The 27,452-nt window shown below is 44.5% G+C and overlaps 1 protein-coding gene across 1 annotated transcript; it reads left to right on the top strand.

Annotated features, from left to right (window-relative positions):
- Window positions 1-3,519: 3,519 nt before the first annotated feature.
- Window positions 3,520-17,889, top strand: gtpbp1l (GTP binding protein 1, like). Its single transcript, XM_079730543.1, has 14 exons — window positions 3,520-3,589; window positions 3,823-4,017; window positions 4,451-4,562; window positions 7,867-8,047; window positions 8,290-8,473; window positions 8,933-9,097; window positions 9,522-9,645; window positions 9,967-10,081; window positions 10,780-10,924; window positions 11,766-11,948; window positions 12,673-12,808; window positions 13,114-13,292; window positions 13,426-13,560; window positions 15,553-17,889. The coding sequence occupies exons 1-14, from the start codon at window positions 3,530-3,532 to the stop codon at window positions 15,661-15,663; spliced, it is 2,025 nt and encodes a 674-aa protein (XP_079586669.1). The 5' UTR covers window positions 3,520-3,529; the 3' UTR covers window positions 15,664-17,889.
- The last annotated feature ends 9,563 nt before the right edge of the window (window positions 17,890-27,452 follow it).

Raw genomic sequence — 27,452 nt, 5'->3', positions numbered from 1 at the left:
CAACTGTCTTCCGCTCTTACTCGGATCAATGCTATTTGATCTTTTTTTTTTTTACAAGTGGGTAATGGTTAACAGCAACTTTTCAGTCAACTCTGTGGTGACCAATATTAAAAGAGATAGACAGGGATACATTTGCAGTTACCAATAGCGAAAGACACTGAGAATTCTGTAGCAGGGTTCCAGGGTCATATCTGTAGTAAGCAGACGTTTGGACTTGCACTATCAGAAGCGACGTGAGAAGATAAGATAATTGAGACACAGCGGATATACAATAACGTAATTTACCTCATTGGAATTTGCTTTGCTTTCCATTATTCCTAATAAGCTTTAGAAACTCTGATTATTTTTTATATAATATTAAATAAACAATGGAATTAGAGAAATTAACTGCTACCTAACTTCTTATAGCTCTTTTTAACTTATTTTTTTCTGATTGTAAAATAACTCCAAAACAATATAAACAGGCATAACCTACCATTATAACAGTCAGACATTTGTCATTATGGTATACCATTAGCTACAAAGGAAAATAGACATAAAATATGTATAGCAACCATGAAAATAAGTTAAAGTGTGCATAAAACATAGGCTCCACCTAGAGGCTCGTTGATCAATTAGTATATATTGTCAATATACACTTTGTATGTACATATGTTATGTAAATCACTCACCATTTTTGCTGTCTTCACTTGGAGATGATGAGAGGAAACTATCTGGCCACAGGTGAGGGGTGTTATACGGTGCAGTCAGGGTGGACGCAACCAATCGGTGAGGGGTTGTAAAAACGACCAATCAGGAAAGTTGGAAGCTTGGCTTCGTTTCACAATCGTCCAGGGAACTTAGAACACCTCCACATAAAGTCAGTTATAAACCTGATGTCATTTGTTTAAGTCATTTCCCCAATTCTGTGATCCTTTTTTAGTACTTTTAGATGACACAAGGGAAACAAACACCAAAAATCCAATTTAATAATTAACTTAATTATTTGCACTTCAGCAGTAGCAAATATAAAACGTAACTTATTAATAAACTCAATGTATTAGTGTATACAAATGATAGGAGTCTGCGTCGGTCAGATGGCCGCAGCAGGCGGTCTGGATTTATATTTGTGTTGAAATGTTTGTTCACTTTGTATATCAATACTAGTGTGAAGTGATCACAAGCAATCATCGACAGCCTGACTTTGAAGCTGTGGGTTAATTTTCCATGCTAACAGCATGGTCCACCAATCAAAGACGTCGTGTCACACTTAAGGGTTGTTGGTAGTGTAGTAGTAGTAGGTGGTTTCAAATGGCATCGCGAACAAAACATGTTTTTCGAAAAACTACATGTTCAAGTCTTTAAAATGTGGCTTCTGTAGGAGCATTTACAATTGTTTCACAATATAACGGTAAGTGGTAAGTATACTTTGGATGGTTACGAAAATATGGCTCTTAATCAAACCCTCTATGGAGAGAAAATTAATGGGATTTTTACTTCCGGAACCATACTGTTGCGATATATAGAGTGGCGAAGTCACGCCCCTTCCGGTAGAGCCTATGGGACCTAAGAGATCGTAAAATATAAATGGGTTTCAGTGGAGAGAAAGTAATTATTATCTGGTCCCAGTCTTTATATGCCCCGGATTACACATATGTTGTTTGTGGATTTAAATGATCATTTTTTCTGCAAAGAAAACTAAAGCAATTCGCGAAGAAGTTTGATAATGTTAGGTTTTGTGTGAGGCCGCTTCGTGAACTACAGCCCCTTGCTGCTCTCGACGCGAATGACATACATCACACCACTCTGGTACAGACATGGCGATCTCTCTGCTCCACTTCACCGCTTTTTTTCAAGGGGAGGATAACAGCATCGAAAGAGTTGAAAAACATTATAAGTTTTGTTGCGTTCTTGAAGAAAGTAGTCTAATCCGGATCACTTTTAACTCACTTTATTTGTTTCGATAAGTATTTCGGTATGGTAACTATGAAGCAAAAGGAGGGGAATTGTATGGACACGCGTGTGAGCGACAAACAGCAGCCCTCTGTACCTAACTCCCTAGTATGGACTGCCGGATGTTTCTGATTTCGTTGGCGCCAGGCCCTTTTTTAATACCGAGTAGGCGTGTCCAATGTGTCATATTGGTTCCGCCCTCCTCACCTGTCTAAAGGTGCTGCCATCTGTGGCTGGAATAGTTATTGCAGCTTATATGTCGGGTCCTGCCCCCCCCCCTGTGGCTATGTATAGTAATTACAGTTTATGTGTTTGATCCTACTTCCTAGTGGCTATGTATGGTAGCCCATGTGCTTAAAATAAGTAAGTTTCAGTTATGCCGATGGCGAGATTGTCGGTCTTGACGCTCCACGCCAGTCGCAGGGAGCGTGACGTCACATACGAGACGTGTAGTCTTTCTCATTGTGTTCTCTCTACAGCCTTTAACTGAACAATTACACAATAAACGGTCAAACTCTTGACATGAAAAATTATCATTTAAATCCAAAAACAACATATGTGTAATCCAGGGCATATAATGACTGGGACCAGAAAATAATTACTTTCTCTCCATTGAAACCCATTCATATTTTTCGATCTCATAGGTCCCATGGGCTCTACCGGAAGGGGCGTGACTTGGCCATTCTATAGTACACACAGGCTGCATTGCCAATGCAACTATTAAACGTTCTGTCCACTGGAGGGAATTCTACCAATAAACATTTATTTATGGCATAAATGCACTCTCTTGGAGTGAGAGCGCATGCACGCTCTCACTCTTCAGTAATTTAAAGGGACTCTGTTAGCAATGGCACTCGCATCACGTCAAGATGGCATTGTGTTCTTTTTATTGCATTCATTTTTTTCATTACTATTATTATTATATTGTGCATCTGTTATTGTGGCAAACCAAGTCTCACACAAGGAGAAGTCTCACTCTGAAATCTCGTTGTTGCAGTGTCTTGTCATTATAATCTCAAATCGACTTCAACTCTCCTCTTCCAGCCATTACTCCCGTTCTAACTCTTCATGCAAAAACTCAAACTAAAGGAATGTTCTAAAGTAGTATTTCCCTGTAGGGATCCTTTCCATTATGTAATAATGCAATCTGATTAATTCAGTGCCAGAAACAAGCACTTTAACAGAACAAACTGTGCATTGACAGGACGCGTTTGCCCCACGGGATTACATTGCAGCCCTTTTCCAAACCCTTTTTCATAAAACAATTTCAAAAATTGTTTTCCTCATTCATCCCTTAGACCCAAAATGATTGGAAATAAGGTCCAGGTTAAAATATTCCAAAGTTATCCTTCAAGTCTCTAGTCAATGCTACCTTTTTTTAAACTACAGGATATATTGAAGATATATTTAAAGCAGTAATTAAGTCTAAAGTCGTCTGATGTTGAATGACTCAGTCAAGTAGATCCATATGTACTTTAGTATTGTCTGTAACTCTGTCTAGAAGTAGGAGTCATTTCTAAAGCTTGGGAAAAAGGTGGCTGGACTTTTGCGACTCAAGCCAATCAAATGTCACCGCTTTGTGGTGGGCGTGTCCTACATGAAACACAAACACATCGTCGCTCACAACCAAACAACCAAAGTTAGCCTGTGCAAACTGGTATGGCAATATGAATTATGACCTTTATTAGTATTGATAATAACATTCAGCTTATTACAAAAATGACGTTATTTTCAGATAAGCCTGTGCTTTAACTGAAGCAAGGCAATCTGGTGGCTAAGTTAGCATTTTAGCTATTTGCTGTGGAACCTCTCGGCTAATGGCCGTGTGCTAATAGTGGTGTGTAAATTGTATTTTTTTTGGTTTCATTTTGCATGGTTTATACTATCAAGGTCCGGGAAATGTCGTTATTAACTGCGAAAGAACCAGGGATCGACCCAGACGCCATGCCGGTGGAGTCCATAGTACCCGCCTGCATGTTCGCACCAGACCCAGGGTTTGGGGACGACCTGCCCGACGGAGAGGGCTTCGAAGACGGCGAGGGGACCAACGGCGAGTCCGGGGATCATTTAAATTTCAGTAGTAAGGTAGGCCCCTGCTTTTGGTTTAGATTGACATCCCCAGACATTCCGCTGCTATTAAGAAAAATCTAAATTGCACACGTTGAATGCGCTGCAATGGCTTTGGAAATGCATTGTATGGAAGATGCATTGACACGTTGCATTTTGCAGTGTCTGCAAATGATCAAAAAGTGACACGTATGTCGATGCAGCTACAGTGGCAGCTGTGGTCAACACAACACTGCCTCACCTGCCACTGAGGTTAAAACCTTTTATCCCTGTTCACTTAAAAGGAGTCTTCAGTTTAATATGACCCCTTCATAGTTGACCTCCCCTTTAGTCCACAGTAACCCACAACAACTTGCCTGATTATTGTTTTGTGATTTTCAAAAGACGAATTGTACAGGGTTTGAATTTGTACTATCATTGTTTATTCTTCTCCTATTTGTTTATCATTCAGTTAGTCTTGGTCAGTCCGTCGGGGGACCAGTATGACTCGTTACTACGTCAACTCAGGGAGCGGATGGATGAAGGATGCGGGGAAACCATCTACGTGGTCGGAATGGGTTCAGGTGAGGACGTTAACTTTTCACCTGCTATCTTTCCTGTGCCAGGGGGGCACAGGAAAGGTCTTCCACTGGATAGAATGTTTGACCTCCCTTCAAAAGGCTCTGGGTTAGATTACAGTGTATGCAGTCGCCCTGTAAAAGGCCTGGGGCCAGATGCCATTACTCCTACCTGCGCCGCATTTATCCCTAAAACATCACTGTATGTCTCTTTGGATAAAAGTTTGACACCCAATCCTTTACATGCTTATCTGTGAATATATGTTAATCTCTGGTGTTCATAAGCTACTGTTGTTACCGTTGGTATTTTTATTGGCTGCGCATCCTTTTGAGATTGATATGGAATATATTTTATTGGCCAATCCCTAATTATGATAGATTGACAATCCCTAATTTTGATATAATATATTATGATAACCTTTCCATGCTTATCTGTGAATATATTTGAATATCTGGTGTTGATAAGCTCCTGTTGTTACCTTTGGTATGTGTATTGACTGCGCTATCCTTCTGAGATTGATATGAAACCAATATTTTATTATTGATTTTTTCGTATCACAATATTAGAGGTTTTTGAGCCCATTTTATTCTGCCACTTCTAATTGAAAAAATAAATACAATACATTACGGGGCACATTACAAACCACAAACTATAAAGTCAGTATTGTTTTTGTTAGTTTTATAGTATATAATATATAGTTATATTTTAAGAGTGCGCTGTTAAAAGGAATGGAATTCACATGATTTGGGTGGATTTGGTGACTGCATGCCCCCCAGTATAAACAAAGGTCATATGACCCCAGCAGCCCCATAGTCAAACCTTCCTCAGAGTCTCCTACACGGGTTGATTCTAAATATTTCTGTCTTTGACGACTCAAACGACTTCCAAATCAGTTTTAAGTTGTTGTACATGTCCAATATATTCTAGTAAAGTACATTTTCTATGTATAGAACTTAATCACTGTTTCAGTCTCATTTGGGCCTTACAGGGTCAAACTGTACAACACCCCGAACCTAAACGGAAAACAGAATTTGGCTTCATATTTGTAGCGTGACTCAAAAACATAAATGGAATCGTACTGTTTCAATGGAACAAAGCACACAGAGCGAGGAATGCAGCAGGGCAGAATCTTTTTCGTTTGCTTCTGAAAGGACTCAAGTCTATTTGGGCGTGAAAATAAAAATTATAATCTTGACTGTGGCCTGTTTATTGGCCATGATAAAAGCAGTCCAGAGTTGACATGACTTTACATGTTAACATGACAGGACCACAGTTGTGCGTAGCAGTCAAAGGGCTGTATTTCACCCCGCTGTCGCCCCAGTGATTCTCTGTGTCCACCGGGTCTATTTGTCTGCTTTTTAGTGTGAAAAGCGACGTAGCCTGACCCGATTTACAACGGCCCACATACACCCCCACCCTAGGGCCTTTGTTGACAGCTGGGGTTATTTTCTGCCCTGCTCAGCAGCTTGTCTGACCATAGCGTGGCGTGGCCGGGGTCAAATGTCACTTTTGAAAAGAGTCTCTGATTGAAGTCCTCCTCCACGCAGTAACTGTTAGTTAACTGCTAGCTTGCTCTTCCATCGCCGGGTGGAGGATTATTTGTACGGATTATTACCGCAGTTTCGGTCTTAAAGGACTCCAGTTCACATAGGCCAACTTCAAGCAACCTAACCTCTGAGCCCTAGGCCCCTAACCCAGCATATAATTTAGTCTGGAAAGGAGTGGGAGAAACATTTAGAAGGACTTATTCCCTCTCCATCCAGGGATGGATGTTGTAGGTGCCAAAAACGCAGACATTAACTTGTATATAACAAATATGAGTTGTTTTAAAGTTTAAGTGACCCCCTTGTTTCAGCTTAAATTCAAACACTACAAGGAAAATGAGTTTTGGGCTGGTAGTTCTAGCACGCTCAATAGCAGACTTTGCATGCTGGCTTAGTTTTGTACTGTCGTTGCCGGCCTGATTGGACAGACAAGCCCAGATGTCATCACCCCTGGCACACACTAGTGCTGCTGACCTAATGTTCTCACACTGGAAACAGGAAACCGCTGCTAGGTGAATGGGCAGTTATTCCACCATGCACTCAATATTTGCAACGATATAAACTAAATGTTACCAATCTCTAAAATGGCAAACTAGAAGCCAGTGCATAGTACACACATGACATAGACCATATGCATGACCGTTCAAAGGGAAGTAGTATAGTCATCCTTGAGCAAGATGCCCAAGGATTTGAAATACCTGCTAAATTGACTGGAAGTCATTGACTGGAAGTCATTGACTGGAATCACTGGAAGTCTCTGGATAATGACTTGAATGATAAATAATTCACACAAGTCACTCAGCCTCTTTTGATAATCTCCTCCTTCATTAGTACAACAGTCTTTTTCATCATTCACTGAAGCCTGTCCTTGGTTCTTCTGGGAACCCCATACAGAACTCTGTTGCGGTGATAGGAGGAGGCAAAGATGAGGGTCTCTGCCCACGAGTCTGAGAGTGATGGCCATCGTCTGGGGATGGTTTGGAGTCGGTAGAATGCAGATTCGGTTATGGTTTTAATGCGGGACTGGAATGAGGGGATGGAGTTCAGAATGTCACCCAGGTTGCACTTCTAGGGACGGGCAGCCGTCCTAATACCTTACTACCTGAAAAGGAACCCCGCACCCCACACACACAGATGAAATGTCAAGCATGACAGTTTGATGGCCAACTAGCACACACAACCACTTCACATCTATCACATCATATTATTTTCTGACAACGTTGTATTACTGACCTTTGCTTTGGCTTTTTATGCTTCCATTGTGTCTGCCCATTTGGCACCTATAGCACTCGTTATCCATCCCTGAAAGGAGGCTTCCCCTTCTAGGTTCCTTCTCAAGGTTTCTTCCCTCTCGGTTTCGGGGGGAGTTTTTACTTCAAGCGTTTTAGAGGGGTATAATGTACGCCTGTGAAGCCCTTCGGAACCAAAACTGTGATTAAGTGCTGTACAACTAAATGTTTACGTGCCGCATTGATCAACAGTAGGTGTGTTGGGACTAAATATGTGTGATATGCCAGAGCATTCATTAACCCTCTCTCCTCCCCTCCCTACACATACCAACCCATTCACAATAGGGTGGGGCTGGTGTCACCCTGTTCACAGGTTTGATAATTTGGTCAAACACAGGAATATACCGGTATATTGACCTTACCACAAGATGACGCACAAGTCAGCGATGTAGCTGCAGAGCTTATGCTAGCCTGTCATGACATGTGTGATATGCCAGAGCATTCATTAACCCTCTCCTCCCCTCCCTCTCTCCCAGACGGGGGAGACTACGGCCTGGATGAGAAGGACATGGAGGCCTCGGCGGCTACGGTGAGGTCGCTGTGCGAGCAGATCGAGGCCGACCTCATCTTCCTGCGGGAGCGCACCGAGGCCGGCGGCAGGATCCGCGACTACCTCATACGGCGGCGTGTCGGCGAGCTGGACTTCCTGGAAGTCAGGTACGCTCTATCTTCGGAGGGTCCGCCCACAAACGCAACTATTGTAGTTGCCAAGGCAACAGATACATGCAAAGGCAACCACATTATTTTCTCGCTATCGTCTTGTTTTTGTCTCTCTCCGTCTCTGTCTCTGTGTCCGTCTCTGTGTGTGTCTGTCCTCTCGTCCATATCTCTCTCTCTGTGTATTCCGTCTATACCTCTTTCTCTGACTCTCATTCTGCGCCTCTCATTCCCGCCTTCAGGGTGGCGGTGGTGGGCAACGTGGACGCAGGTAAGAGCACCCTGCTGGGGGTGCTGACCCACGGGGAGCTGGACAACGGCCGTGGCTTTGCGCGGCAGAAGCTCTTCAGGCACAAACACGAGATGGAGAGCGGCAGGACCAGCAGCGTGGGCAACGACATCCTGGGCTTCGACCAGGAGGGACAGGTAGGGGTCTCGGAGGCAGCACCACCAAGGGTACAAGACACATGAGGGTCAGATAGGGGTGCTGAACACAGAACCAGGCAGACTAGAAGATACCAGAGGAGAAGATATGCAGGACACGTAGGGGTATTGAACACAGAACCAGGCAGAGTAGAAGATGCCAGAGAGAGGATAGGGTGGACAGTTAGGGCTGGTGAAGAAACAACCAAGCAGAGTAGAAAATACCAAGCAGAGAAGATGGTGATGGACAGGTAGGGCTCTCAAACACAAAGCAACCAGAGTATCAACAGGAATACATTAAGACCACCAGAGTAGGAAGTGTTAAGATAAAATGTACTTAATAAAACTGAATTACTTAACTTCAGAAACTGTACTGTTTTTATACACATACACACCGCACTACACCGAAACACAAACACAGGAATCCCCGACAGTGTATCAATATTTCTGGTGTTGTTCCAGGTGGTGAACAAACCCGACAGCCATGGGGGGAGTCTAGACTGGACCAAGATCTGCGAGCGGTCCTCCAAGGTGATCACCTTCATTGACCTGGCGGGCCACGAGAAGTACCTGAAGACCACCGTGTTCGGCATGACGGGACACATGCCCGACTTCTGCATGCTCATGGTGAGCCCTGGCCTTGTGTTGTGTTCTCTGTTTCCATCCTGTCCGTACCACCCGTCTGCCTCGGCTGTAGAGCTGTGTTTTGCGTTGGAGGCCGCCTGGCACTAGGCTGGCCTGAGTCGCCAGGTAGAATCGTCACAACGTAATTGCCAGAATCTCAATAGTTCTGGATGTTCGAAGAAGCATAACTACGTTATCTCCCATTGTTTTTTTTTCTATTTCCGTCTGGCAGAGTGGTAGCATGTATGTTTAGGAATTATTCCGCAATCAAGCAGTCTACTTCATATTATCATCATATTATTCTCACAGTCAAAAATCAAAACCCAGTCAAAATCAGACTACAATGTGATAGGTTGGTTTCGGAGAGGTCAATGTGGAGGTAAACAATACTTGAACCCCCCCCCCTCTCTCTGTCGCCCTCCCCCAGGTGGGCAGTAATGCAGGCATCGTGGGGATGACCAAGGAGCACCTGGGCCTGGCGCTGGCCCTCAACGTGCCTGTGTTCGTGGTGGTCACCAAGATAGACATGTGCCCCGCCAACATTCTCCAAGGTACACCCAAACACCTACACATACCAACCCATTCACAATAGGGTGGGGCTGGTGTCACCCTGTTCACAGGTTTGATAATTGGTCAAACACAGGAATGTACCGGTATATTGACCTTACCACAAGGTGACGCACGCCTCAGCGATGTAGCTGCAGGGTTTATGCGAGCCTGTCTTGACATCAGCAAAAGTTTTATCACAAAGCTAAACAATGTTGTTGGATTATAATGGCTCTCCTCAAACTATTGCCTGATTATAGGCGTTTTCATTGTGCATACTTGTGGTTTGTTTAATGTTGGTGCGTTGTTTGTTTGGTTTCTTCCAGAGACGCTAAAGCTATTACAGAGACTACTGAAGTCACCGGGCTGCAGGAAAATCCCCGTCCTGGTCCAGAACAAAGACGACGTCATCGTCACCGCATCCAACTTCAGCTCTGAGAGGTGAGGGAGAGATCAAACCCCCACTACACAGAGATCCAACAATATCGCCCTAAAGAAGATTGGGCAGTACCCTGGCTTTGTCTCTTCACACAGAACTAAACAAAGGCGCAATATGGTGCCACCGTGTGTGCTTTTACATAGCATGACACTGGCATCAGAAGCATGACATGTAATACAACAGCGGCAGCGTCTTATGTGACGTATGACATGTGCGTTGTTTGTCAACAATAATGACGGGTGAAACTGAGTGTTGAGGTGCTTATGCTAGCCGTGCACATTTACGCCATTCTTCAAATGCAAGCAGCGTTGCTGTGCATCGTGTCCAGAGAGACGATGCATACGATGCACAGAGAGATCAAGAGTGGAGAGACGGGGATGAGAGGAGAGAGAGAGAGAGAGAGGGCGAGAGGAGGGATAGGAGGAGGAGGAGGGAGGGAGAGAGAGAGAAAGAGTGGAAGGATTAATATGTAGGGGAAGAAGTAGGACTTGAGAGAAAGAGAGAAAAAGAGTAAATCAATCAAACTTTAATTATATCTTGCTTTTTGTGCAATACCAGAACGGAAAGGGAAGCTGCAAAGTTGAAGAATAACAATGAATATATGTGAATGTGAATAAAGATACATTTAGGAGGAAGGAAAAGGAACGAAGTAAAGGAATAAATGCATTTACACTCCTCCTCCTTTTCCTCCTTTGTGCAGGATGTGTCCCATCTTCCAGATCTCCAATGTGACCGGGGAGAACATGGAGCTGCTCAAGATGTTCCTCAACCTGCTGTCATGTAGGACGGCCTACAGCGACGATGAGCCCGCCGAGTTCCAGATAGACGACACCTACTCCGTACCGGTAGGATACCACTCGCACGCACGCACCTGTATATACACACACCTACTCTGTACCGCTAGGATAACACAGATGGATAGTTACTCATTCCCTCCATCCTTCCAGTGGGTCAGCGAGTGTCAATGTGAATTTGTGAAGGTAGAGTTCCTGATCTGTGGTGATCCAAGCCCTTGGATGGATAGATGTGACACTATTGCACGTCTTTGCAGAAACGTGTGCAAACCTGCGCATGTCTTGATTGTTCATCCACTGTAAAAGGAAAGGGGCCGGGAATGTTGTGTTGCGTTCCGCCTGACTAGCTGATTCACCCGTTCAAAATCGAATTTCTATGCGCCTCTACAGAGTCGCAGCAATTAACCGAGATCCCTGTAGCTACCTCACATCAGACGATTTGATACCTGATGCATGTGCAGGTCCTCTCGCTGAACACACGCACAGACACGCAAGAAAACACCTATATTATTACGAGGCCTGTTTTGGGCAGCGATTTAGATAGGGCCACCTTTATGGTAGTTAAATACGTATATGACTCTATAAAACAGCCAAGTTTTGCGTGGACCTGTTTATGTGATGCTCTAGTACGCTATGAACCTGAGTGGCTGATCTATCAAAATGTGAACTTTAGATAGGCTTATGTACTGACCAACTGGCCCCCGTGGACGTTGCCGTGACAGTGGCCTCCAGAGACGGGGGAGAAGTAGCATTTGTGGCAGAGCTGGAAGCCGGAACTGATGTTTTTTAACTCTCTGTGTCTGTATCTCTCTGTCTCTCTGTCTCCCCTCTATGTTTCTGTGTCTCTCTATATGTCTCTATGTCTCTCTCTCTCTCTCTCTCTCCGTCTCAGGGTGTGGGCACGGTGGTGTCGGGCACCACGTTACGGGGCCTGATCCGCCTCAACGACACCCTGCTGCTGGGCCCGGACCCCCTGGGCACCTTCATCCCCATAGCCGTCAAGTCCATCCACCGCAAGCGCATGCCGGTCCGCGAGGTCCGTGCTGGACAGACCGCCTCCTTCGCCCTCAAGAAGGTCAGACGCCGCCCGGGGTCCATCACAATGTGCCCTCGCTGAATCGTAGAACTATCGGACAAAATGGTTCCTCGCTGTAGCGTGCGCTGAGATGTGTTGTGGCAGGCATACAGTGCGATTGGTTACCAGGCGCCAATGTCAATGCTCGTTCTATTTTGAATTAATTAAACCAATGACCGTTTTCTGAAAAGGCTAGCTTAATCAATGATTTGGTTTTGAGTCACATTTCAAAATAAAAAAAAAAAGACGTTAATTATTCGACCCGGTACCAGGTCCCGACCTCAAGGTTGGGGACCTCTGCTATAAAGGACATGAGCAGTGTGTAATGGTGAGTAGGGCAGGTAGAGGGAGTCAGAGGCAGGGGAAAACATGGGATTTAATCCAGCGTCTAATTGTATAGTCTCAATTTAATCTGTTTCTTTGTCCCTCTCTCTCTCTCTCGTATCGCTCTCTGTCTCTGTCGCTGTCTCTCTTTGTCTCTCTCTCTCTCTCTCTCTCTCTCTCTCTCTCTCTCTCTCTCTCTCTCTCTCTCTCTCTCTCTCTCTCTGTCTCTGTCTCTGTCTCTCTCTCTCTCTCTCTCTCTCTCTATCTGTGTGTCTCTTTCTGTCTCTGTGTGTCTCTGTCTTTCTCTCTGTGTGTCTCCCTCTCTCTTTCTGTCTCTGTGTGTCTCTGGCTTTCTCTCTCTGTGTGTCTCCCTCTCTCTTTCTGTCTCTGTCTCTCTCAGATCAAGCGTTCGTCGATAAGGAAGGGCATGGTGATGATCTCTCCTAAGCTGACCCCCCAGGCCACCTGGGAGTTTGAGGCTGAGATCCTGGTGCTGCACCATCCCACCACCATCTCCCCCCGCTACCAGGCCATGGGTGAGTGCTAAGTCCATTTAATTTATGTAGGCCACCACCTACTAAGTCGCAAGTGTTTCTGTGTCTTTTTCTTTTCTGTATTTATTCTTAATTTAAATGTTTATCATTTATCACAGTACTCATCCGACCAATTATCTTATCTGAATTAATCTAAATCATGCATATTAAACACTTATTATGTTTTATTTTATTATTTTATTAGAAAAGGAATGTTTATGAATGTTACTGCTTCAACATTGGTGGCTAGCAGGAGGTGTATAACTGACTTACGTGTGTTTATGTGTGTGTGTTTGTGTGTGGCCCAGTGCATTGTGGGAGCATCAGGCAGACGGCCACCATCCTGACCATGAACAGGGACTGTCTGCGTACCGGCGACAAGGCCACGGTCCACTTCCGCTTCATCAAGACCCCCGAGTACATGCACTGTGACCAGCGGCTGGTGTTCAGGGAGGGCCGCACCAAGGCTGTGGGCACCGTCACCAAGGTAACCCCCTCCCACCTTCGCTGTCGTCGTACCCGTTGGAATGTATGGCATCATTATCATCATCAGCCCACCCTCAACTCTGATTGGCTGTTCCGTTGCTCACTCTGAATTCTGATTGGCGGTTGTGTTTCAGCTGCTCCAAGCGGTGAACACGCAAGCGGCCCGGGCCCAGCAGGCCAAGATGCTTGCCCTGAAGAAGAAGGAGGGCACAGCAACACCGGACGAGACCGGGACCGTGGCAAGACCAGGAAGCCCCTCCTCCTCACAGGTAGGCTTCGGATTGGTTGATTTGTTGTTGATGGACAGCTGTGGTTTCAGTTCCACAATGCATGACTACAAACAGAAACTCAAGTTAGTTCAGTTTATTCAAGTCTTTTCACAAATGTCAGGGACTGATTTTCAACGGTAATACAGGAAGAAAACATTCTCTTGGCCATTATGGCCATTGGCAATTCTGGCCAAGAGATGTCTTACTCCGGCTAACCGCCATCTATGGCTAATAGCTAACTAATGCTTACAGCTTACGCTTGCTAACTCATGCTACCAAATATTCCAGCTAACTCCTATCTCTCTCCTGTCCTACCTCACACCCTCCCTCTGCCCTAACCAAATAATATTCATTCTCTCCCTGGTATAATCCCTGGTCCAAACACATTTCATTCATACATACACTATTATTTTTGAATACCATTCACTTAATTCCCATCACATACCTTTCTGTTCCAACGGTCCCTTCTCGCTCCATGCCTCCTTTCTTCTTCATTCTCTCTTCTCCCTCCTCGCCTCTCCTCTCCCTCCTTGCCTCCTCTCTTCTGCCCCCTCGCCTCTCCTCCTCTCCCTCCTCATCTCCTCTCTTCTCCCTCCTCACCTCCTCTCTTCTCCCTCCTCTCTTATCCCCCCTCTCCTCCTCTCCCTCCTCCTCTCCTCTCTTCTCCCTCCTCACCTCCTCTCTTCTCCCTCCTCTCTTATCCCCCCTCGCCTCCTCTCTTCTCCCTCCTTCTCCCTACTCTCTTCTCCCCCCTTCTCCCTCCTCACCTCCTCTCTTCTCCTCTTTTCTCCCTCCTCTTTTCTCCCTCCTCGCCTCCTCTCTTCTCCCTCCTCGCCTCCTATCTTCTCCCTCCTCGCCTCCTCTCTTCTCCCTCCCCTTCTCTCTTCTCCCCCCTTCTCCCTCCTCACCTCCTCTCTTCTCCCTCCCCTTCTCTCTTCTCCCTCCTCACCACCTCTCTTCTCCCTCCTCTCTTCTGCCTCCTCCCTTCTCCCTCCCCTTCTCTCTTCTCCCCCCTTCTCCCTCCTCACCTCCTCTCTTCTCCCTCCCCTTCTCTCTTCTCTCCCCTTCTCCCTCCTCGCCTCCTCTTTTCTCCCTCCCCTTCTCTCTTCTCTCCCCTTCTCTCTTCTCCCCCCTTCTCCCTCCTCGCCTCCTCTCTTCTCCCTCCCCTTCTCTCTTCTCCCCCCTTCTCCCTCCTCACCTCCTCTCTTCTCCCTCCTTGCATCCTCTCTTCTCCCTCTTCTCTCCTCCCTCCTCACCTCCTCTCTCCTCCCTCCTCTCTTCTCTCTCCTTTCTTCTCCTTCCTCTCTCCTCTCTCCTCCCTCCTTTCTCCTCCCTCCTCTATTCCCACATGCTGCGTTAGACTGGGGCAGAGGGGGATAAGGAGGTGCATTGTAAAGATGGCAACAATGAGACCAAGGTAATGGAAAGTGCCGATATATATTTTTATATATATGTATGTATAACATATAGAATTTATTTTACTTGCTTTTGTGAATCTGTGCAACATATCTTTATTTTTTGCTGCTTCCCACATGGCCTGGAGGGAAAACATTGAGTCCCTTATTGTGCTATTCTTATCGTTGACTACCCACTTTTAATTGTGTAGTTTTAAGACTTTTTTTGTAGCTACTCTACTATTCATTGTACGCTTTGATTGTCCTCAGCCTCTCATGGAAGTCATTTTAGATAAAAAACTTAAAGTGTGAACCAGTCTGTCCCATCGTAAATGACAAAAAGTTAATGTTTCTATTACATCATGAATTACAAAAAGTTAATTATTCTGTTGCATGAGAACTGCATGTTACATCATAAGTTACGGAAGTTTCATGTTTGTAACATTGTTTATGTCCTAAAGATAAATGTTTGTTACTTTGTCAATGACTAAGAGTCAATGTCCTAAAGGTAAATATTTGTTACATCGTCAATGACTGGAGTTGAAAGGTTGTTGAATCGTTAATGAATAGTAAGTTGAATGTTTCTCCCCACCCTCAGCCCAAGACTGGCAGCGGTCGGAGAAGAGGCGGCCAGCGACACCGTGGCAAGGGTCTCAATGCCACCATCCCTACGGCAACCACTCCCCCAGCAGCGGCAGGAACCGCCTAGCAACGCCATAATCCTCCCCCCCCTCCACCAAGCCGACCCTACTCCCGGCAGCGGAGACGCACGCGCTGATGAACTCTGAACTCCACCATATGAGGAGCACACGTTAAACCCTCTGGCTCCCTCTGGTGGGTTTGGTGTCGAAACACAAAACAAAAAGGCAACGGCGGCAGTGAAGGACCTGTTATTTTCCATTTTAAAGCTTTCATTAGTTTTAATTTTTTCATTTGACTTTTTCCCCTTTGGCGAGTTAACGGCGTTCCAAGCAGCTAGGAGGTGCGGGGGGGGGTAGACCTCCCAGTTATGTATAAGGAAGTCCAAAAGTATGTGTTGATAGATAATAAAGGGATTGTCCTCGGCGCTGATGAATGATACATAGAGTGTCTCCATGGCGGCCTCTTGTCACCAGACCCGTGCGTTTATGGGCCGTTCAAATTCCAACCCACCACAGATTTGTTCCTGTTTCAGCAAAAAATGAGAAAGGGAAAACAGCAGGCCGCCCCAAGTTCATGCATTCAATTATTCCCTCAGAATTTAAGATTTGCTAATGGGACTTTTTGTTTTTCCCTTTGGAGAACACAACCTTTCTCCTTCTCTTATTTTTCCGTCTCTCCCCGGCTCGTTCTCTGGCCTATTGCCGCGTCTGATTAACCACCATGGGTTGTGTTGCTGTTTCCCATCCACGCTGACGCTGGCGGCCTGCAGGCTCGGCTCAGCAGTCTTATCCATCCAGACCAAGGCAATCTCAAGGGCTTAATGTGGCCCTTACCCGGGGGAGCCGCGGAGGCGGAGCACCATGATTACGGGGGCCGCAGCCAGAACTTGGCACTAAGCATTGGTTGCGGCCCCCTCCCTGCATTGACGGGTGGTCGGGTTAAATGAACCTCCCGCGTGGATCGCTGAACGAGAAGGGCTCGGCTATCTGATCTCCAACCGCTATCAGTTGAACCGTCGCCCTGGCCACCCCCCCCCCCACCCCATGAACACCAGTGCAAGCAAACCCAGCGGGGTGGAACACAGATCGGTGTGTGATTATGGCGAGGGCGCAGTACTCTCTTGATTGGCTGGGATCTCAAGAGGTCTGCGTTTGATTGGTTGAAATCTCTTGAGGCACCGGCTACCATCATTGGTGGAGGTTGGTTTTTATTTATTTTTCAGACTATTACAGCAGGGGCCTTTCCTGCTTGGTGTGTTTGTGTGTGTACTTCTCCGTAGTCTTTGTCGTCTCTTTAAACGAAACACAATGCTTTAGCACTGAATGTCTTCCACAGCGCATTCTTTTACTGGGTAAAGGGGAGCAGTCAGTTTAGTAAATCAACCCAAGGTACCTTTTTTTAACCCAAATTACTTTGCATCTACTGCTTACTGCACACGCATGACTCCTTATGTCGGTGTGCTCCAACACTCTGTGAAAAGAAAACTGAATTCGGATAGAAAATTTGGAGTCGTTGAAGATAACCATATGCCACGTGTTTGTGTGGCATCAGAGTAAATCTATTCAAAATACTTTTTTTGAGGGTGCCGTCTGCTCCAGCAGAAGTTAAACTATTGAATTTGCAATAAGGAAGTCATGTTTTGTCGTGACAAAGTAATCTCGGACAAACACTTCAGTCCCTGCAATCGTTAAGTGGTTTCTGAAATGGTGTATTTTCACTGTTTTCTTCAAAGGTCTGTGATTTTTGGCACGAGTTCCAGCTAATTAAGACTCTATGCTGTGGCTTCGTCTCACACTCTGGTTCTCAAACTTAATAAGCTACGGTACTAAAGCCCCCATTTGTCCTGAATGCGGTGGGTTGCCCGCGCGGTTTGGAGGCGCTGTACCATCTCTTAAAGACCCCTTTATCTCGGCCGTGTGGTTGCTCCAAGAGCCCTCCTTGGTCCTGTTCTCCCTAAACGTGAAATCAATCGGTCGTTGATTCCCACGTCCACGGTGAGGTTGGAACTTAAGGCCATCCGATGCTTCACCTGTGAGGAATTTATCCTCCTTGGAAACAGTCAGTGCGTCTGTAGAGTAACTGGCTTCACCCCCCGCCTCATTTTGTTATTTCGAAGATATACTAATAGTCAATTATTTCATTTTTGAAGCGACTTTTTTTTTTTTTGCTTTGTTATTGTATGTACAGAAAGTTCAACTGTACAAAAGAAGTAAGAAGAAAAGAGGCCATTTAACCTGAAGTGGTGCCAGTTTGTGTTGTTACAAAATGTTAAAATAAAGACTTTGAGAATATGCATTGTGTTTGTGTGTGTGTATTGAGAGTCATTCCCCACTCATAGCAAAGGTTCAGTAGATTAGTCCTACTGTCTGAGGTACAGCAACAACACCTATGTCACCTCCACCATGGGGATGAAGGGTTTGAATTGGGTAATATGTAATATAATCTTCAACACGGTTATGATTGTAAACGGCTTTGAATCAAATGTTAGGTTAATGGTATGTAAAAACTTAAAAGTTAATAAAAGCTCATTGAACATTTGGAGCAATTAGAATCTCAATCTCCAATGAGAAGAGGACGCATGCTTTCAGTTGTGTCCAATAGCAAGTGTCCAATAGTAGTACAGAAAACCATCTGGTGACCAATAGCAGAGCAGCATGCATAAGGATGCAGCCATAAATTGTGTAAATGTGTTTGACAAGGACAATGAGTGATATTACAGAGCCAATTAAGTGAAAAAGATGAAGTGAATATAAGTATACAAATTAAAAGATAAATCTACTCATAGCAGGATTTTCTTTTTATAGATGTTGATGCATTGAATAACAAGTTAGTTAAGTGCAGTTATCGAAAGTCAACCAACACCCCTTAAGCAAATGATTATCAAACTCACCCAGGCCATGGTCTAAGGTCTACATTTACGACTTCAGGGCAACCCACCTGAATCCTATTTTATACAGAAGATGCTTTGAACAAGCATTTTTTATGTGACGTCAGATATTGACACATGCTTCAAATCAAATGTACTCGAAATCTGAGCGAGCAACAGATGACCCTCCCAGCCTCAATAAATACCAGAGCTTTTTGTTATATTATATTCTGCTCTAACTCCTCTGGCTTTGCTCCAGTCAAAGTCTCCGTCGGTGCTACCTCCCTTTTCAAAGCCATGGCGTTCACACATGGTGAACGGAACCCCCGTAAGCGTTCTTTGATGCAGCGTCTGGGGTTTGAGGCAGTCATGAGGAAGCCACATTTTTGCATTTTTGCATCTATTTCCATCTTTCTCCTGCCAACAATCTATTTTGTACCCCTTTTCTAGCATGCCCCTTTTGTTTTTCCTTCACTATTTGTGCCCCTCAAGTGACCTGAATCGTATTTCTTCATTTTTCACAAAGGGAAACACCCTGCCTCTCAATCATCCCGTAGATGAACTAAAGTCGAGGTCAGAGACGGCATCCATCGAGGTCCTCGTGATATTTCACACAAATGACAAAATGGTCGCTCAATCCTATTTAACTACCTACAAGAGATGGGAGATACGAGACGGAAGACGGAGTACTCAAAGGAGCAGAGCTGTTGTTGTTTGGTCAATGTCATGTCCGAATCTGACAGATGATGATCAATTGCAGAGCTCCACAGCATATTTATTTTGCCTGCCTCTCTCTGCAGACGACAGATGTGAGGCCTCTGTCACCGGTGCAAACATCTGTTTCCAGACATGCGTTAAGCAACGCTTAGTCACCGCGTCAAATAGGTTCTTCCAAATGTTTCAAAACATCTTCTTCTTTTGTATTCTTTATTCTTTTAAAACCGGTCAATTCCTGTAATATTTTGCTGTTATAAGCGTCAAAGCTATTGCACAGTTCTTGCCTCAGTCCATCGCCATACACAACGCAGCATGCGTTCTTGGCAGCAGGTGAAATTTGGCCTTTATAAATATGCTTTTTATATTAGCATGTTTAGCTTGTTACAGCCCCCTTCTCCTGAATGAGAATGCAAATCGCTTTTCACTAAGGCGAACATCATCGGAAGAAAATATGATTTTCATTTTCAATCCTCCCTTAACTTCAGACCCCCAGTAAGGATGCATTGATGTGATAACTATTACAGTATAACCATTTTGGATACAAAAACGGTATAATGAGAGGTACCATAGGTTACAAGACCGTATCCATTCACCCAGAGTGTACCGGCTTGCCCTCTGGAGAATGAAACCAACTGTCCTCTCCAATATAAGTCTTTAACCGAGACCAGCTTTGTCTGTGGACAGACGTTATACCTCGCAGTGCTTGTAAATAATGATGTTTTTTAATATTTTAAAAGGTTTTACGTACTGTTTTTATGTGATTGCACCATTGTGGAAGCCTGTGGTTGCCATTAGTGACTATTCCATTAATGTGCATATGACGATAAACCTGTCCCCAGACAGTCAGTAAACATTAACAGGAAGTGTGCGTGGGACGCCGTCTTGACCTTCTCATCGTTCATGTTCTGCTCCTCATGCGCAAGTATGCCTACGCATATTTCACTCAATGATTGCTCATTAAAAAGACTGGTCAAAACACTGATCAGAATTCAAGACTCACACGGTCTTGAATAGCTACCGAGACCCAGTGTATTCTCGGTGAAACACAGCGCATAGATAGAACACAATGATGGAATATTCCACTTTAATTGTAGGAAGGGGGAAAAACAAGAGCTGCTGGCAGGCGGCAGTAAAAGCATGAGATTAACGCAGGGTTTTTTTTCACCTGAAATGTTAATTTAAGGGTTTGTGGAGCAAACACCGTCGTATCCTCATATGAAAAAGTAATCCTTCCACCCTTATTGCTAACCAAGACTCCAAACCCAAGTACACTCCCCTGGTTCAACCTCAGAGTACCTCAGGTTTCAATAACTATTTTTTCTGTATTTATCTTATAGTAAGGCCCATCAACCCAATGAGTCAATACAATTTTATTGATATGGCACTTTTCATGCAAATAAGCATTTAAATGTGCTTATCAATGGAAACAACTAAATCCAACAAATCAACAAGAAATGTAGTTAAAAATTCAGTCACAGAGGGAGGGAGTGGGGGGGAGATTCAAACCAGAGATGACACGCTACTTCCTCTGAAGAAAGCTCAACTAAAAAGGTTTGTCGTAAGATTGTGTTGGAAGACATCATACAACTGTATAAGGCGATATATCACTGCATTAACAGCATCCTGAGATACTGTGAAATTCATTAATTGATCTATATTCAACCAGGCTCATATGCTGTACATGTATCATCCATAAGTCACCATATCCCAGGCCTACATCCTGTATGGCTGATGGTAGTGGAGATATAGCGCAGCAGGGGTGGAAGGACCCTGGATGTTGATGCAGCACGATGAGTCCGGCAGGGCAGATGTGCAGAACAGCTGTCCAGCTGGCGGGCCGATACGGGCAGGGTGCGGTAGGTGGCGTGTGGAAACAGCCACCATGCTAATAGCCACCTAACGCTTCTTAGAAGACACTTACATCACAGAATTGAAATTGGATCATGCTCACTGCTTGTCTTGTTGACACCTTTGCTTGTCTGTTTTTAGACATATTTATTTAGCTGTCTGATTATGAGTAAGTGTAAGCCACATTTGACCGATAACCCACGTTGACAGCAGTTTATCTTTTAAGAATCAAAACTGCGCCACAATCCAATATGTCTCTTGTATTCATGTTGCCCCTGGTGAAATGAGGTCCCATTATTTTCCCTGTCTCTTATGATTGTTTGTAAGATGATTTGTTTGCACCATCGTGCTAGTTTTCTATCACTAGATAGATACTTTGCTTCCCTTCAATGCAGCAAAGTGACGAGTTTGCTCTTTTGTGATGAAAAATAAAAACTTTTATTAAAAGATGACTACTTTATTATATTTGTATCTCCATACTTTTGTTCCACAGTATCAGTTCCACAAGATCTGCTGCTCTATCTCTCGCTCTATCCCTCTCCCCCCCTCTCCCTCTCCCTCTGTCTCTGTCTAACTGTCAGAATCATGTGTTTGTGATTTGCCTGGACGAGCCTGCCACTGTATGGTAGCCTGTGATTGACATGCGATAGTGCTGAGTAGAAGTTTGTCATTTTAGGACTCGACACCCAAGTCATTACCGGCTGCCCCCTCTGCCTGTTATAACTTAATGAAACACACATCGGGCTGGGGACTGTATAGTCGCACACTGCTAACACTACTCACAGTTTGACAGATCTTTGACTTGGTGACTGCTGTGAAAAGTGGTTTATGCTAACAGAAGAACTTCGATTGGCTTTAGCACTTAATAATGATATGAATGGCTGGCAATATTGGAAAGTTTTTGTCTCCTGAAACATATTGCATTTTAAAAAGTATCTGTACTTTGTCATTGTTTTGAATATAAGTCACTCTGAAGCCACGTAAACACTCGGGTCCCATGTTTTTTTTCATAGTACTCGTAAAAGCATTTTTCTCATAAAGTGATCTATAAATAATAGATGAAGTAGCATACTAAAAAGAGGCTGGAACAGACTTGATAGCCAAGTCGCTATAAGGCATTTGACTGCCGGCAGGAAGGTACAAAGGAGTCTTCAGAAGTCAAACTCGATTCTACTTATTAAGGTGCCCTATCGTGTTACTTTTACTTAAGTGCACTTCAAATTTGAGTGGACTCATTTGAACTGCACTTCATAGGTAGAATGGAATTAGACTTGCGAAGACATTAAGAATCAAACATTATACCTTTGTATTAATTCAAACCCTAACCTAGAACTTTACTCTAAAACCAAATACAAGAACCAGAAACATTTGTATGTCTCTCATCAACACACACACACACACGCACGCACGCACGCACGCACGCACGCACGCACGCACGCACGCACGCACGCACGCACGCACGCACGCACACACACACACACACACACACACACACACACACTAACAAACAAAAACACTGTTATTAATGAGTGCTGTTAATTAGTATGGGTGTTCCTGCAAAATGGAACATCACTTTCTTGTACTATCACATTACCCTCATTATGCCGCACACTTATACCATCACATCTTGTTCATTACATCGATCTCATTACGTCACTCTGTTGTACCATCACTCTCACAACATCACTCTGTTGTACCATCACATCACTCTCATTACATCACTCTGTTGTGCCATCAGATCACTCTCATTACATCCCTATGTTGTACCATCACATCACTCATTACATAACTCTGTTGTACCATCACATCACTCATTACATCACTCTGTTGTACCATCACATCACTCATTACATCACTCTCTTGGCCCATCACATCATTCCCATTACATCACTCTGTTGTACCATCACATCACTCTGATTACATCACTCTGTTGTACCATCACATCACTCTGATTACATCACTCTGTTGTACCCTAACACCACTCTCATTACATCACTCTGTTGTACCTTCACATCACTCTGATTACATCACTCTGTTGTACCCTAACACCACTCTCATTACATCACTCTGTTGTACCTTCACATCTCTCTGATTACATCACTCTCTTGGACCATCACATCACTCTTATTACATCACTCTGTATGGAAACACAAGAAAGTATCTTATTTATTTTACATTTGTTTTAATTTTATTTATTTTATTTTAGGATAATTTCATAGGCCAAGATGTAGTCTGAGCAGAAGAGTTTTCCGTCTGAGACGGAAGATGGGTTTCAGCTCTCCTGATGTGGCTGGGGATCACCAGCTGGGCCCCCCTCGTAATGACGGAGAGGCAAGCCGCCGCACTCTCTCATCCAATAACATCACTCTCTCATCCAATAACATCACTCTCTCATCACATAACATCACTCTCTCATCAAGTCACTCTCATCACATCCCTCTCACCCCGTCACATCACTCTCTCATCACATCACCCTCTCATCAAGTCATTTTCTCATCAGATTGCTCAATCATCACCCTCTCATCCCAGAACATCACTCTCATCACATCACTCTCTCATCACATCACCCTCTCATGTAGTCACTCTCTCATCACATCACTTTATTCTCCCATCACTTCTCTTTCCCATTACTAGTCTTCTTCTCTGTCTGATTGTCTGTCTACCAGACCTATATGTGTGAAATATGGACCGGACTTGCTCCAGCTGACCTACCGGGTCTAAAGTGTTCAGATTCTTACTAGCCATTCTTACACCTACACACACACCTTGAGAGCGAGAGTGGTAGAGAGAGAGAAAGGGAGGGAGAGAAAGAGTTTAAATTGTTAATTTGACATCAATGAACATTTGTACTTTGAGCGAACACTTTGTGCCTTATGCAAGAGGGTGTAAAAACAAAGACAGGATAATTAAAATAAGCGAGACATGAATGGTGGTTATAAAATAGTCGACCCGAGTAGTTTTCTCGACAAGGATGAGGCAACAAAGTGTAACAAAAACAGTGTCAATCAGATCTAAATCACAGTGCTCATTAAAAGTAGCCCGTACATGATAGAAAGGCACATCACAGAACAAATGAATCATTCGGGCTAAACGCTCAAAACGAAAGAAAGAAAAATAGTAGTCATACCATATGCTGAACCACTCATTATTAAGTACAAATATAGACCAGTTTAAGGGTTTCAGGGGAATGAAACTGGGAAGGCGATAATTAGCCGGGGATGTGTGGGGGGACGCAAAGGGAGCAAGAGCTGAAGCCGACCCCTGGGACACATGGTGGGGGAGATGAAGGCGAGGCTGGGAGCTATAGCCAGTCGCTAAGAAACTCCCGGGGTAACTTTGGTCGAGAAAAACTTTCTTGAGAGTTGTCGAGGATATGGATGAGCGACCAAGAGCACCGATTCCTACGTCTCTGTGGTTAACTGACTGCCTTCCGAAATGCGTGTTTTTTTCTCTCTTTTCTCTCCGGTGAGTCTGAACGGATGTGAACACTTCATCCTAATTAAAAGAGACGGAGCTTGAGTCCAGGAGCTGTCAACGGCATACGATTCATTTAAATTGAGATACACCGTGGAAACGAACGGTTTCCATACAGACTAAATTGCTGGCATTTTGTCATTTTAACATATAATCTAAAAGCACTGCATTGAGTCGCTGCAGTGAGTCAGAGGCCAAGGTGGACCATATATTATCTGCTGTGCTTTACTCCCACAGGAAGATATTTATAGCCTAAGCAATGTTAAAAACAACAACAATTTTTTTGACATTAGTTGTATGCTATAAACAACTCTTGCTTCCAGCTTGGATGCCTTCATGCCTTCATGCTTATTATTACATTATGCTAGAGATTGACAAAGATGTCGTAGAGCGCTAAAGCAAAACGAAATTGGGGCTTTGGTTTAAATGGACAGTGAATACATTGAGTCCCTGGCTGACACACAGAGAAAACACAACCATCTGTCACTCAGTAAAAAATGACTTGCTACATTTGCCCATAGAAGCGTCTTACAATATGCGTACATACATTCATTAGAAGGCTATGGGTGAACCGCAACCCAAACTCGCTTTTCAAGATGATCTTCGCCCGGATGTCTTTGTTCCACCAGGAGTCGCTGTTGTGTAGGAATGAGCAGAGAAGGCGGTCCGGTTACGAGCCATTCATATTTACCACTAGTGTGGTTTCATGAGAAGATGGTAGTTTGGCACATCGCCATTCAATAGTATTATCTTCAAGCTTTTGAATATGTGATCGCTCTCTCCATCCATAGGTTTTTCCCTGAACATCAAATGTATGTTTGGGTGTTGATGAGGATTTCAAACAAATATTTTGCCTTGCAGTCAAGACCATTACATAAGAAGAGAGAGAGAGAGAGAGAGAGAGAGAGAGAGAGAGAGAGAGAGAGGAGAAAAAGAGAGATAGTCGGAGACGAGATACAAGAGAGCCAGCCAGAGCTAGAGAGAGAGGGATGGAGAAGGAAAGAAAGATATAGAAAAAATTGGTTGGATACAGAGGGAGAGAAAGAGAGTGGGATATAGATATAGTTTGCTATGGAACAGGCAGAGAGAGAGAGGTAAAGAGAGAGATATAGTTGGCTGTGAAACAGAGCTATATAGAAAGAGAGATGAAAGAGAGTGAGCTATAGTCGGCTATGGGACATTGAAAGCAATGGAACAGTGAGGGAGAGAGAGTTATTGAGAGATTGGAGAGTGTGTGTGTGGTTTTATGTGACTGTGCATGTGTTATGGGACAGTGTGTGTGTGGGTTTATGGGACAGTGTATCTGTGTGTGTGTGTGTGTGGGGGGGGGGGGTTGGCACAGTTTGTGTGTGTGTGTGTGTGTGTGTGTGTGTGTGTGTGTGTGTGTGTGTGTGTGTGTGTGGAAGGGTTATGGGAAGGTGTTTGTGTGTGTGTTGGAGGGGGGGGGTAATGGGACTGTAAGTATGTCTGAGGGCCATGGGACAATGTGTGAAAGGGGTTATGGTATAGTGTGTGTGTGTGTGTGTGTGTGTGTGTGTGTGTGTGTGTGAGTGTGTGTTTGTCTGTGTGTGTGTGTGTGTGTGTGTGTGTGTGTGTGTGTGTGTGTGTGTGTGTGTGTTTATTGGGCTTCATTAGACCAGGCCCAGCATCCTCTGCTGGCTCTGCTTCTCCTGATTCAGCACTTATCATCCCCATATGCACACAGACCGCATCTGCACACACAGACACACACACACACACCAACACACCATCACACACACGTTCATGCACACACACACAGAAACACACACACACACACACACACACACACACACACACATAAACACCCCCCTGCTACACACACACACGCACACACACACACACAAACACACACACAAACACACACACACACACACACACACACACACACACACAAACACACATACACACACACACACACACACACACACACACACACACACACACACACACACACACACACACACACACACACACACACACACACACAACACACACACACACACACACACACACACACACACTCACATCAGCATGCAGTCAAGCGCAGTGGGGTCCAGTGGAGGGGCCGTCCTCAGAAGCCCAGTGGAGGAGTGCTGTTGCCCTCAGATTATCATCATTGTGACAGAGGGCTGGTCAGATAACAAGACTTTTCTTTCGCATGTTCATAAACCAGGACCCAGATACATACACAATAAGGCTACGCACACCATTACAAAGAAACAAAGAAGAAAACAAAGGAAATGTGTTCATGCCGCTCAGATTAGGTGTTTATAAAATGCTTTCAAAATGCTTCGATTTTTAAACAAGCCAGTTGAGGTTGAGAAAAGGTTTGAATATAAAAGATGGTTTTAACTTCAGGTCTAAATTAGGGGTTGGGGCTAGAAAATATTTTCAAAAGTAGATGAGCTTTCACCAAGCAGAGAGACTGACGCGTACAATTTGATCCAACTACTTACTGTCTCTGTCCATGTGAATAATCTAGGGATGAAAGTCTGAAATATGAATGTCTTTCCAAATGGGCCGGGCGGCCCGCAGCCCGTTAATGAGGCAGCGTGGTGTCACTAGACGAGGGGTGTAGAAAACCTGGGTGTGGTCCAGACCCTCAGGTAGCAGGTGGAATCAGGACGGCCGGACACATTCAGCGACATCTAAAGAGGGAAATAACCTACTGTATGTGTGGCAAATCGATTAGAAAAGGAGGTTAGGGTTAGATTTGGGGTTTGGGTAGGGTAGGGTTAGGATTAGGGTTAGGGTTTCATGTTTGATAGACTTCTTCGTAGGTTGTTTGTTCTGAGCCCAGGCTGCCTTTCAGCTGCCAGGTGGCGTGTTGGAGCTTTCGGAAACAAGATCTAGAGGCGGCTGATAGAGTGAGATGATATCTTCTTTTGATCTCTTGTCTGTGTCTGAGTCATGAGTAAATTTCTCGGCTG

The sequence above is a fragment of the Pollachius pollachius genome (assembly GCF_949987615.1).
Source record: "Pollachius pollachius genome assembly, chromosome: 2".
Lineage (NCBI taxonomy): Eukaryota > Metazoa > Chordata > Actinopteri > Gadiformes > Gadidae > Pollachius > Pollachius pollachius.
The sequence above is the reverse complement of the archived record's forward strand: the minus strand, read 5'-3'. Positions and strand labels throughout refer to the sequence as shown.

Coding starts and splice junctions, on each gene's coding strand:
- gtpbp1l (XM_079730543.1), top strand. CDS start 3,530: ATGAAACACAAACACATCGTCGCTCACAACCAAACAACCAAAGTTAGC. Junction 9,646..9,966: donor CCCCGCCAACATTCTCCAAG/GTACACCCAAAC, acceptor GGTTTCTTCCAG/AGACGCTAAAGCTATTACAG. Junction 12,809..13,113: donor CCCCCGCTACCAGGCCATGG/GTGAGTGCTAAG, acceptor TGTGTGGCCCAG/TGCATTGTGGGAGCATCAGG.